Below are 14,081 nucleotides of genomic sequence, written 5' to 3'. Positions count from 1 at the left end.
TTTAACTAGCAGGAAAATTAAATCAGAATTTAAATAATCTTGTTTAGGCGGCGGGGAATCTAAGTCTTATTACAAACCAAATTTTATGTTTGCCACCAATGAAAACGAATTCACTATGTTCTTGAATTTATTTCCTGAAGCAAGTTAAATTCTCTAACAGCTTTGATTTTGCAAATAATGTCAAAGAGGCAAAATACAAGTAACTGCAACATATAAAATTATACTTCAGTAGAAATGCTTTCATAATTGGATCCAGAGGCTTAGAATCATTATTCACTAAAAAAAAATATTCTAAGCCACAATTTTTCTTTCAATTACACTTTTACAAAGGAAGAAAAAGATAGGAAAAAAAGAAGAAATTGGTCCTAATAGTGCTACTCATGCCCAAGTTAGCTAGCAACTCACTGAAGTTAATCTGCATCTCTCAAACAATCAATTGCACAGCATTTCCTGGCTCTTTAGCCAATGGAAAACATAACTTCTGATGGCAAAAAAACTCCAAAAAGCACTAGATTTAATTGATTACACAGACTGATAACCAGTACGACTTTTCCTTCTTCCAATCATATAAGAGATAAAGACAACAATTATAAGGAAGCCCAAGGCCACACCCACTGCAACAGGAATAAGAAAGTTGAGGTCAGAGTCAGCAGAACATTCTTCAGCTGTTTGAAAAGAACAGACAGAAAGCAAGGAAAGGAAATTAGTAAGGAATGCAATTAAGCAGAAACAAGAAAACAAGGAACAAGCATTTTGAAAGAGTACATAGGTTAGTCTTTTACAGCATTACCCTTATTTTCTTATTTTCACTATGTCCACCCAAGTATTTCCAAGCAACTGATCCTCCTGTATCTCTCACTGTCACTTCATCTCAAATCACACCTAATTCCTCAGTACAAAAAGCAGAAGTTAAGGGAAGAACGGGAAAGGGTCCAAAACAAAGAATTGTGCTTGCCTAATATGGGAAGATTTTATGTTGAATTGTCTAATGGCACTGCGGGGAAAGAGTGGCACTGCGGGAATCTTCACTTAAAACCACTACCTGCGTATTTCCCCACTCCCTTTCTCCCCTGCCACAGCTATCGTGAAAATATAAATAAGAATTCTGTATGAGTAATAACATCTAAGTTAAAAAGGACTCATGATCAAGAAAATGCAGTATAATTTTTTTCATACAAGCATTAGGTAGCTATCAGGTTATATGTAATTATTTTTAGCTGAGCAGTGGCCTGGAAGAATAATAGCAGAGTCCAATGGACATTGCAGTCCACTCCACTGGACCACCAGGAAGGCGGTGTGCACATGCAATGTAGATTCTGAGCTCTGGACTGAAACAGAACTGAGTTTGAATCTTGATTCCTTCAATTACTAGCTAAAGGACCTTGGTCAAGTAATTTAAACTGGGCCTCACTTTCCTCATCTGTAAAAGGGGGAATAAGAATACCTCTATTATAAGGTATCTGAGGATTAAATGATATTTCTAAAGTATATGATACACATCAGGAGGTCAACAAGTGTTCATTCCCTTCTCTTTTCCTCCCATGTTTGTGATCCCATCCAAGGAGGTTTAGGCTTTGAAGTAGCAAACAGAGGTCAAAATAGGAGCCATTGAAAAAGCCAATATTCAGTACTTTTAAAAATACTTAAGCAAACGAAGTTGGTATCATGTGTCATTTATTGAAATTAGTTAGTACAGAAACTCAAAGTGCCAGTTCTGATCTCACAGTTTCAAGTTTAAACTACTGAGTGACTAGACTTCATTGGGACAATTTTTAATCAAAATGCTAATAATGGTTTTGTTGCCCGCTAGATATGTAACCTCAGTGAAGTCACTCCTCTTTCTGAAAAAATTATGGGGTTATAGTAAGGAATCTTTAAGGTCCTTTCCAGTATAACTCTAATGCAATTAACAAAATGTGATACTTGGTGTGATTTATGATTGAATAATAACTTGCATTTTTCCTCTAATTTTATCTTTTCCTCCTCTTGCACTTTTGTCATTCATAAAAAAATGCTGCTGAGGTTCTGAGTATATAGAACAGATTTTAGTAATGACATTAGCTTTTATTAAAAAGATCTACTATATTTTACTGAAAGCCTTCAGAGACTGATAGCTGGGTATCAAAATGCTGTAATCAGTGAATTACAAAAATTCTGAACAAGCCAATATATATACAGAATGAGTTAATAAAATAATCACTTCCATGTGAAATTCTCGAGTCTACTGATTAAGCTCCCTTCTTATTTATTTGTCTATACATTCAATATCTGTGCTGCACTTCTAACATTGAGCGTGCTTCAACAGGGGCTGATTATCTAGCTCATTTTCATGCCAACAGCTTCTGTCTACACCCCATCTATGCTCTGCCCCACAGGGGCCGTCCTGGAAAAGGCAGGAGCCGAGTTGCTGCTTTGCTTCGCTGCCTCCCTTCTGAGATTGCTGCTGCTTACAGCTCATAAGTACCAGTCTGATGACAACACTAAATAGATTTTAATGCTCTAGAGACCAACAAGATGAGGTAGAGAAACACAACACAATCTCTCATAATTAGTTCATAGAATATTTCTATCTTGCAATGCTAATCAGGCATTCAAGGAAGAGAAAAACATTTTTAAAAAGGCAAGTGGTTAAATATGCTTGAATCCTTTCGGTCTATTATTGCTGAAAAAGAAACAGTTTTTTGAAAACTCTAATTCTGAAGCCAGTTGAAGCTCTGTTGCAGCCTCTTGGGTCTGTTTTTTACCTAGGGAAAAATCACAAGCCAAAGATACTGACTTCATCTTCAAAGAAAGTCACATAACCTAAAAAATGCTGATGGTCCTGAGGACATTCAACTGAAAACCAAGTTTAAGCATCTGATGGGCATTTATGCCACATCAACATTTATTTAATGAACTATATGCAAAGGCACTGTGATGAGCGTAAATCAGGATAATTCTTATACACTGAAACAGAACACCGGTAGTGAAACAATATTTATTAATTCCATTAGGAGACAACTACATATTTTATATTCATAATGGCCATGTTAATAAGTTTAAGGCATCTTGGGTTAGAATCAAAATTTGGCCAAGGCTTCTTAAGATAGACCTTAAAACACCGCACACCGATGTTCTTTTCAACAAGTTTGTCTTCAGGACCAGCAAATACAACATTAAAAAAATTTTTATGCTGTTCTATTAACAGTTTTTATTAATAAAGAATTATCTCAAAATGCTGGGACTGATTTAAGAATTAAAGTTTCAATATATCAATCTTAAAGAACAAAGTATTTCAAAACTGAAAGGGAAGAAAATCTTGTTATGTGCATGTATTTTTATATAATCAATCAGACTGCAGGTTCTAAAATTGCTCATATCCAGCATGATGGCGCTTGAGACCAATAAAGTAAGCCAGCAACACTAGAATAAGCACTCCTGCCAAGGCTGCTCCCACCGCTATGGGCACAAGGAAGTTGTCGTCATCTGCACTGCAGTCTTGAGCTAGATGTGGAGAAAGCACAATTGAGAACAGAAACAGTGACAAAATTTCAGATCTGTACATTTTAAGTTAAAATGACAGTACTTCCCAACACACATATTTGTTTTTTACACCAAGGCAACAAGTCATTGGAATTCATTACCAGCAAATGAGATGTTCCACAAAAGTGATTTTCCAAATAACCAAATCATATACTTTTAAGTACCCAAAAAAATGCAGTCATTTCGGGTGAAAGATATATAAAATGATCACATACTTCACAGATTTTTCAAATGGAAGATAATGGATAAATATAATTAGCCTTTCCTTGATGATCAGGCTGTGAGCTTTCAGAGGCAAATTGTTATGATGTTGAAGAAGCACAGTGCCTGGAACACTGCAGATTGGGAAGTATTAATGAAATGAACCAAATGAACAACTATATAAAGCAGATGTAAGAACTCAATGCATAGGAATATGGGGCCATTTAGTAGTAAGAAAAGGTATAAACTGGCCCTGATTGCATAACTGTTTGCCTCAAGATTTCAGTCTGGTGTAGGAGTCAGATAAGAAAATCAGTGGTTATAATTTCAAAATGTGCTGTAATAGGGGCAGGGAACACACAGTGTCATCAAAATACTTCAGAGGCACACTCAACCCAGCCTTGTTACACAAGACACAGTTTGAAAGAGGTGACACCAGAGCTGAATTTTTAAGAATGAGTAGGAATTAACCATGCAGGTAATGGGTGAAGGGCGTTCCAGGTATAGAAAGCAGCACAGACAAAACTACGGAGGGTAAGAAAACATAGCACTTCGGGTGAAATGCAAGCAGGTTGGCATAGCTAGAACAATGGATTAAGAGGTACTCTTGGAAAAGAGGTGGAAAAGGGTACTAGGATCAGCTCACAAAGGCACCGTATGCTCTAGGTAGTTTGGCCTTATACTGATGCCCCCTCCAAAAAAAAAATTTCTGCAGAATTTTAAGCAGGATATTTGTTTCAGAAGTTATGGCAGATGGAAGACTGGAGGTATTAAGTTAGGAAGCCTCTACTGCTAGAAGCCAGATGACCAATAATATGGTCCTGAACTTGGTTAATAAAGTGCAGATGCAGAAGGGATGGACTAGAGATCCAATTAGAAGACAGAACTGACCAAACAGATGTAGGAGACAATATTGTAGAATGGCTTCCAATCCCATGATTATGTAGACACCGGTGCCATTCATTGTTATAGGGAATACAGGAGGAATATACACATTTCAGTTTTATTTGTAGTTATTTTTGTGTGGGTTTTTTTAAAATTTAATTTTTAAAATCTGCATGTCAGGGGAGGGTGGAGAGAGATATGTGGAAGAGGGAGACATTCCGTTTTAGATCTGCTGAGTTTAAGATACCTATGTGCTAACCAAGTGGTTGACGCGATAGCTCAAACCAGGGAGAAAGATATTTCTCAGCAAGGGCAAATAAGAGTAATAAGAGGATCAGAGACAAAACCCTTGGGAACACCAATATTTGAAGAATAAAGGAGCAGGAAAAAGTAGGAAAGGCAGGTAGAAAATGGTGCCACAGAAGCCAAGGAAGCAAACAGTTTCAATTATCATGGGAGAACAGTGTAAAATATTAAGAGACGCCTGCAAAATGTCCACTGGATGTAGCAATACAGAGGGTGGGGGCTAGGAGTCAAATTGTTGCAGGTTTAGGAGTGAATGGGAAGTGATTGACTGGTTAGGAGATCAAGAACTTGGGATGGGGAACACACAGTACTCGTTATGAGACGTTTAGAAGAAAGGTAGGTAGTTAGAAGGGGGACACAGGGTCAAGAAAGGATACCTTCAGGGTGGAAGAGACTTGTGGTTACAGGATGAGGGAAAGAGCCATGAGCATTTTACAGGTTGAAGACGCTGGTACAAAGTCTCCTGGGAGGCAGGGGAAATGGGATTCCAGAAGCACTGACCAGAAGAAAACCTACTGAGACTGGAGAAGAAAGGGATAGTGCAGATGGAGATATGTTTGCAGAGAGAGGAGGTGGCTAGCATGTTGAACCACCGCTTCTGTTTTCCATTTCCTTGCCTCTTATTGCCCTAGTTCTCCTCCTAGCTTGCAATTTACCAGGGATTGATAAATCAGATAATTAAACTTATTAGAACTGTGCCGAAAATAAAAATGAATAGCTGCAAGGCACATCTGATTGTGTTTGCATGTAAGAAATGTGCCAGCCTTTTGCTAGTCTCTGGGGCAATAACTGGGAACAAGATGCAATCCTAGAGTTTATGGACTTTATGACATCAATTTTGGCTGCCAGCTCAATGATCTTTTTTACTTGCTTCTTGGTTTTGTTAAAAATCCAGATAGCTGAGGTTGCCAGATGTGACTTGTGAATATATGGTGTTAAGAGCACCCAGTTAGCTCCTCCCCTTCAATTTCCCAAATTACCACCCAGCATATAAACTATTAGGTGACATGACCATAAAGTATTATGTCTTGGATTTAATATAACTTGGTTTTTAAAAAATTCATTAGATTAATTTCTTATTCTGGCAACGAATTCATAGTCCTCTTTCCCAAATTGGGTATTTGACCTAGTACTAAAACGACTTTCATAAATACTGCCAATAAGGCTTTCTTAAGGCTTTCATGCAAGACAAATATTCCCAGAGTAGATCAAAAAGGCAATTCTGCTAATACAAAGATCTTTCTAGATGCTGTCATTTACTTAAAATGCTCTCAGTTAGTATGTGAAGTATTAATTTATAATAATTATTGATTTTTATGAATTCGGCCTTTAAAAATTCTTTAGGTAATGGAAAGAAATTTTGGTAAAACAGTAATTTTAGTAAAATCACATCCAAGAAAAGAAAACCTCATTCTGTAAGTCATTTTGACCTGATCTATTTGCCTAATGTACACTTGAGACCTTTCTGGGGAAAGGAAAAGTGTATTTGTGGAAGAGTTTAATAGTCACGGAAGCAATGAAGATTTTTAAAGACAAAGTTTCATTGACCATTGAAATCTCAATGGAAAGGTTCATATAGATTTTTAAAATGCTGTTTATCTTCAATTTTCTGTTAGTTCAGAAATTTTTCAAATACAGTTTTCAGTGTGAGGGCTGAAAAGCCGAGATGTACATTTATAATAAAGTATAAAACAAACACCTCTTCAAAACCAATGTGTCAAAAAATCTCTTTGGAAGAATCAGCATTTAGAAGCACATCCTTATGTGACATTTTATTTATTATATACCTTTTAGATCTATAGTCAAACTGTTTGAAATATATTACATGAATCTGAAAAGATACTTGAAGCTACTCTATACCAGTTTCAAAAATAAGATATGGTAATTATTGATGCAGAAAGTTATGTACCAGGGTAAAAGATCAGGAGACAGGTAGGAGAGAGCTGAGCCCAAGACAATGTAACATTATCTATTTAAATAAACAGAGATAAAAGCCTATAATCCTAAAAATATCTGAGTCTCGTAATAATTCCTCCTAAAAAAACACAAGAAACTTCAGATGGTGTGTTTTACACTGTATGCAAATATGTTCTTGATGCCTAACAAGTAGCTTCTTATCAGGTTCCTTCTAAAAATACTCAAATGTATATTTTTCTTCATTGAAATGAAAAACTATCACTCAAAGAAATAAGAGTAACAGGACTTAACAGCCCTCAGTCCCCAGATGAAAAAACGAGAGAGACCCCAGTTGAGTAGCTTGACCAAGTCACATGGTAGCTAGTAGAGCTGGGAGCTCTGATGACTAACTGGCAGTCACGTGGCTTAACTGGGTAATCCAGAGGAAAGCAACTAGCCAGGCTGCTAAATTTTTGTGTGTGATACACTAAGGTGGACTGGGAAGCTATCTGGAAATTGGAAGGTTCAAGCATTTTAAGGTGATCTGAGAGAAAGATTAGGGCTTCCCTGGTGGTGCAGTGGTTGAGAGTCCGCCTGCCGATGCAGGGGACACGGGTTTGTGCCCCAGTCCAGGAAGATCCCACGTGCCGCGGAGCGGCTGGGCCCGTGAGCCATGGCCGCTGAGCCTGCGCGTCTGGAGCCTGTGCTCCACAACGGGAGAGGCCACAACAGTGAGAGGCCCACGTACCACAAAAAAAAAAAAAGATTACACACAATCCTATTTTGGCTCGGATCAATAGGTCAGTTTGTGTGGCTGAAATGTACAGATACTAAATATCAGCCTCAGTTTAGGACCTGAGAAAAGTGTACAGAGATATTCTGTCACTTTTACTATGAAATAAATATTCTAGATCACTGGTTTCCTAATTGCCTAAACATTAGATTCAGCTGGGGAGCTTACACACACACACACACACACACACACACACACACGCGTGCGCGTGCGCCACACACGTCTCATCCCAGACCTGATTCTTACTCTATAGCCACCCCAACATCAGTAGGGACCTATGTATGGGACCACTCTTCCAGACAGTAATACACAGAACATTCTGGAAATAATTAATTCTACTTCTAAGCATTTCTTAAGTTTTTCCTTTTGGAAGAAATTGCCATTATGTAGTATACAAAATCTAGACTTTAGCCAATGGGAAAGAAATGTGAGCAAATTTCCTTAAGAAATAAAAGAATCTTTATTGTTTGTTTTAGAAGCAATATGTTGAGCAAATGGACAGGCAAATATCTGAAGAGAAATACCATACATCAACTAGTGGTTTAAACATCTGAGGAAAAAACATGGAAAGTATTTACATGGACCAGTTTCTTTATACAAATGCTAACCCATGAAAAACACCCAGAAACCAAATAGAGTGTTAGATCATCAAGGTGTAAATCCGTTAAAGCAAAACTACAAAAGGTACAAAGAACACATGGCTATAGGAAATGATAGTGTAAATGATAGCATATAAACTGGCCCATGTAAAATACAAAAATATTCAATTAAGTCAGATTTTCTATAAAACAGTACTAATTAGAGGTATTTTAATATAAATCAGATATATAATCTAAAGGTAGAAACTTTTAGAAACATTAACAGCATTAAGCCAGTGTGCCACCCACTTGTGCTTCCAATTTTTATTTTTTAAAAAAGCTGCTTTGTTTTGACTCATGAGAAATATCTAAGGCTCACATTCTTGCAAGCATTATCCATTCTTACAACGTTAACAATCTTACACTAAAACACTATTTAAATAAAAAATATTTTTTAAAAATCAGATTTATATTTAGCCTTTAAAAAGTGCCTTAAGCTGGCAATGCAGCTCAATGTAGCTTTTAGAGAGGGGCTTAGTCAGGAATCTTATTCTGAGCCAGTAAGATTTGCAGGCTACTCTAAACAGAGAGAAAATTTAGGTGGGAGAAAATATTTATCATGCCAATATAACTCGAAAGGTAGTTATAGACATACACATGCTAACATGCAATTGCCTCTGTGTGTGTGTCACTAGACTACCAAATTTATCCAATGCAAACATTTTGGAACCCAGATATCTCATTTTCTAGTGAATGGGAGGCACACATAATCTCCCATCCCCCAAAACATGGAACCTGCCATATATTGCTGCATGTTAACAATTTTTTAATATTTGCTCAGCCATCTCAATACCAAAAAAAAAAAGAAAGAAAGACACAGAAGCAGCAAGAAATACTTGATGTGCTAACTATCAAGCAGAAATGTCTTGCTTTCTCATATAAACATTAGGTGGTGCAGGTTAAATGGACAATTGGTGCAACTCCCCAGAGCACAGAACTGAACACAAAGTACATGAATTAATGATGATGCTACCATAATGAACAATAATAATGTAAGTTTTGATTAGCACAGAACTATTTAAATGTGAAAGCCAAATTAGTAAATGTTGTAGCAATCAACACAAGCTGGAAACAAAGAACAGCTTTTTCATGAACAAAGAGAAGGCCAAAACTTTTGGGTTAGGTGCGAGTTCTTTATCTAGGTTCTAGGACATACTGGCATTTCTTCTTTAAGGAAAAGAAAAGAGAATAAAACAAACCATCACCAACAAGGATACTAGAAAGCTAAAGAGAAATCTACATTAATTTTAGCACTGCATGTAGAAGCCAATTTACGGGTACAAAGGACTAACACCCCAAATTGGCACTGCCTAGCAATTATCTCTAAAACATCTAGAAAATGGATTGAAATGCCCAGTTGGAATAGTCTTGTGTCTTACAATTTAAAAGACGGAAATATCCAGTTTTTTTCTTAAGAAGATTAAACAATAAGATTAACACCTATTCCAAAATTTTAAAGCTTTTGTATCTTTTGTCACTATAGCCACATTAAATACAAATGTATTCAAAAGGCATTAGAAAAGCATGCATTGCTAAGAACATAATAATACTAGACCCTGTTCAAATCTATTGGCATATCTCTCATAGTCAAATACACAGCAATGCCAAAGCAGCTAAGTTAACCTGCAAACAAAATCACCAAAAAATGCAAAGGAGCAAGTACAAATCCACCGTAGAATGTGTTGTCTCAAATCGACTACATGTGGAGGTGCGGTTAACCCTTTCCTAAGCTGTATATTTCTAGTAAGAATGTTTAAAGTGAGAACAATGCAATACTAATTCAAGACAATAAAAAGGAATCTATAATCCACGTGATTTTGCACATGTTTTTTGCTGTAGAAATAACTTTTAAATTCCTTAGTTGGGAAAACCAAAATCATGTGACTAATTTATAGTTTATAATTTTAGGGGTATTTTTATCTATTTAAGTTCGAAATCCTCTGTACCACCTGCTGTTAAGATCAGAACTGCAACTATATATACCTTAAATCGAATAGTATTGCATGTTGGATCTTGGATCTTGTACTTGCTTTACTGTTTTATAACAGAGTCACATGTGGATTAGTGTTACAGAGTCTGATATCCAGCATAACTTTTTCTTCTGCCAATTAGGTAAGCAATCACTATAACGATAATCAAGCCTGAAAGACCAGCACCAACTATAATTGGTATTAGAATGGTGTCATCATCCAGCGAACACTCTTGGGCTGTAGGTGAGAAAAAGTGTGTAACAAATAATGAGTATAATAAAAAAAATGATGTCCAAAAGTAAAAGATGTTGATTCAAAATTCAGAAATGCTCTTATAAGATCAACTTTAAGTAATTAAGACAGGTATATTTTAGTGATAAAGCTACATAAAATTATGGAGTGTCCTAGAATTAAAATCCTAAACGTTGTTTGTCCTTTCATTCATGTATGTGTGTATATAGAGATAGATATATATGAATATATACTCATTTATATCTATGAGTAAAACACATACATGTGCCTGTATTTCTTTGTATATATTCCAAGTGCTTTCCAAAATAGGAGTATTACTTTATCAGAAATGAAGAGAGGTAATCTAGCCAGATAGCTACATAGCAGGATTACGCTCTTAGTGGTAGAGTGAATGTCTTTTGGGAAACTCGGAGCAGATCAGGAAGGTTTAACTGTGGGATTAGAACAGCCATGCTGGCTCTGGAATCCTTTAGAACAAAGATCGGGCAAACTATAGCCCGTGAGCCAAATCTGGCCCAAGGGCTAAAAATGCCTTTTGAACATTTCTAAATGATTGGAAAAAAAAAAAAAAGAAGATGATTTTGTGACTCATGAGAATTATATGAAATTCAAGTTTCAGTATCCACAAGTAAAGCTTTATTGGAACATAGCCTCACTCATTTGTTTATTGCCTGTGGCTGTGTTCATGCTACAACAGCAGAGCTGAATAGTTGTGACAGAGACCACATGGCCTCCAAACCTAACACTTACTGTCTGGGCCTTTACAAAAAAAGTTTGCAGATTCCCGACTTCAAGTATATGCTTTTAGTGGCTGCAAAAGTCAAGAAACTGGGACCTCTTACTAATTTGAGTGTGTTCACTACATTTATCAATCTGGTCAGGGCTGGCAGCCCACAGGGGCTATTTTCCCCATTTCTAGAGAGTAGTCTGATCCAGTAAAATCCAATCAACACTCTTACCTTACTGAAAGTCTATTTCCTCCTCCTAAACAGTGAAATATTACCAGTGTGTTGCATTTATAGGTACCCACAGTCAAGAACCTAGCTCCACAAATAGATTACGCATTCATTATCAGTACTAAATGTTGTATACTCCTTTGGGTGACATTTATAATTCTATGTACATAAAACCCAAAGTTTCAAATTAGAGAAAAAACACAGCTCATGTCTATTACAGCTGACTAGATAAACAGGCTTGAGCAGATTTTACACTGCAAATGATTTTAAGTTCTAAACACAAATTTGGACCTAAAATTAAGGTAATAATGTAGGGGAGCTTGATAAAGACTCAAAAGTAAAACTATTAAAGGATCAAAATAATTGAAATTGAAGTTCGTAAGCAAAACTGACAAAGGGGGAAATGAATTCTTGAAAGTACTTTTAAATTGTGATTAACCCTTCTAATCACAAGAACAGTAGGGTGAAGAGCCCAATTTATTCTGGCCTAACCAAGTCAGGCTAGGTGTTCAGCACTACGGCAAAACTGCTGAGCAGCTCACAGCACGTGCACTTTAAACACAGCCTCCACATTTCCTTCTAAACCATAGAATTAATTGTTAAAAAGGATGTGGATGACTGGGATGGCTCTGCTGGGCAGAACTGTGATCCACAAACCGTCAATTTTAAGTAATTGGTTTTAAAGGACGAGTCAATTAAGGAATTTTATGTACTTTTTCCTCTTCAAGCAAATTTTAATCTTGTAATGCCAAATGCATCTTTCATATTCATATAAACACACTGTAATAAGCCTTTCACAAAGCTTTCACTAAAAATCTGATAAATACCACCATTAGCCCTGAGTAGACCTTCAAAAAGTCTCATTCACACTGGCACATGCTTTTAAAACTCTCCAGATCTTTCTGTAAAACTCTCCAGATCTTTCTGGCTGGCCAAAACATAGGTCATGATATCTGAGGCTTTCCTACTGCAGTCTTTTGTCTTAACAAAATGAGACCAAACTGCTTTAATTCTGGTATGAAAATGTTTCCAGCGAGAAGATGGCCCCAAGAAGGCAGAGGCAAGATGCTCAAAAACTGCTGCTCCCAAGTGCCACCCTTCCCACAAACTACAACCCATGGAGAAATGTCTACACCTTAAGTAAAGCTCACTTAGAGCTCCTATCAGTTTTAGCTTTAAGAACTTTGTTGCAAATGGTTTTGAGATGACAAAACAAATCTAATTTGAGCAAAATGATGAGCTAAATATAGTTACACAACTTGCTCAAGGCTATGAGAACTCTACAACAGAGTCGAGAGGTGAATTCATATTCCTGTATTTCAGTGCTTAAATTCCCATGACTCAAAGGAAAAGCCACCCAGCAGTCAACCTAAGACCATAAATTATTAATAAAACTTGCTTGATTCTTACCTGTAGAATACTTTCCTTCCATCACATTGAAAGGCTGAACCCTTAGATCAAAGGTATTTATCTGAAATGCTCTAGACACTGAAACAGTCTGCTCTTTGTTGCACATATAAGAACTTCCCAGGGGGGCATCCCAGTAGCTGAGATTGTTATTTGCAATGCTAAAAACTTTAAGGGAAAAAAAAAACATGTTAGTAACTTCTTATCCCATCAACAACAACAACAAAAAAAAATGGGACAGTCCCCAGGATTTTTCTGTCAAATATGGGGGCTTAGGGTACAGGGTCTGCCCACAAAAAGTCATTCTTAAGGTTACTAGGTTCCGTATCTTTCTATAGATGTTTCTACAGTCTAAAACTCACTCACATTCTTAACTATTATCTACCATGCTTTGAAAATATGGGATACTGCAAAAGATAGAACACTCTAGTTCTAAGTTACTGATTTTAAGTTATGGTCAAATTACAATTTTGACATAGAATCTTCTGGTTCATTAAATAAGGCACTATTTGGTAACAAGATAATTACAGTTTCTATTCTTTCAGTGTAACCCATACTCTTCTCCCCAAGGCCAATGTTTTGCTTACCAGAGCCATTAACCAAATACATGCTGACATTCACCTCCTTTAGATAGAATCGGTTTTCATTTTTCTGTGTGAAAAAGAGCTTCCAGTTAATCAATGCATCACAACTGTCTACAGGTACAGTTAATGTCTACAGAAAGAAAGCAATCTAATACTATTACCCAGAAGATAAAACCATGGATTAGACCTGGACCAGTAGAATAAACTGCAACTAAGTAAAGGGACTCAAAATGTGACAGAAACCCTTTCCCTCTTCATGTTGTTTCCAACTTTTGGACCAGAGGTGTGCTCATATGGTTCTTAGACACTCAGCAATTCACTCCCTTCATTCCATTCCTTCTATCGCTTTCTGAGCCCTCACCACGTCTAGCCTGGATCACAACAGCCTCTTAACGGGGCTCCGTGCCTTTCAGCCTCTCCAGCTCTAACCCTTCCTTCGCTGCTATTTTCTTTCTGAAGCACTCATCTGATTAGCCAGTCATTCTAATTATTTCAGTGCTTTTAGTATGTACAAGGTAACATATCTAAGTGTTCCAGGGAGCCAGCAAAATGGACCAGATATGGTTCCTGCCCCCACCACGTTTGCAATCTGCCAGGTGAGAGAAGATAGATATAAATAAATAACCATATTACAAAAAAAGTGATAGGTTATGAAAATTAAAAGGCGAGAA

General features: G+C 36.8%; 1 protein-coding gene across 2 annotated transcripts in view; it reads right to left on the bottom strand.

Moving 5' to 3' along the window:
* Positions 1 to 1,657: 1,657 nt before the first annotated feature.
* LAMP2 (lysosomal associated membrane protein 2) overlaps positions 1,658 to 14,081 on the bottom strand; it is a 33,371-nt gene continuing 20,947 nt past the window's right edge. Inside the window, exons 7-9 of one of the 2 annotated variants that reach the window (XM_060086588.1) lie at positions 13,414 to 13,477; positions 12,830 to 12,994; positions 1,658 to 3,483 (exon numbers count right to left, since the gene is read on the bottom strand). In XM_060086588.1, the coding sequence (XP_059942571.1) occupies positions 3,344 to 3,483; positions 12,830 to 12,994; positions 13,414 to 13,477 (369 nt within the window). In that variant the 3' untranslated portion in view covers positions 1,658 to 3,343. Of the gene's footprint in view, positions 3,484 to 8,045; positions 10,455 to 12,829; positions 12,995 to 13,413; positions 13,478 to 14,081 lie in introns of those variants that run through there. The other variant, XM_060086589.1, reaches the window with a different exon arrangement.

The sequence above is a fragment of the Mesoplodon densirostris genome, chromosome X, assembly GCF_025265405.1.
Source record: "Mesoplodon densirostris isolate mMesDen1 chromosome X, mMesDen1 primary haplotype, whole genome shotgun sequence".
In the NCBI taxonomy this organism is placed as follows: domain Eukaryota; kingdom Metazoa; phylum Chordata; class Mammalia; order Artiodactyla; family Ziphiidae; genus Mesoplodon; species Mesoplodon densirostris.
The sequence above is the reverse complement of the archived record's forward strand: the minus strand, read 5'-3'. Positions and strand labels throughout refer to the sequence as shown.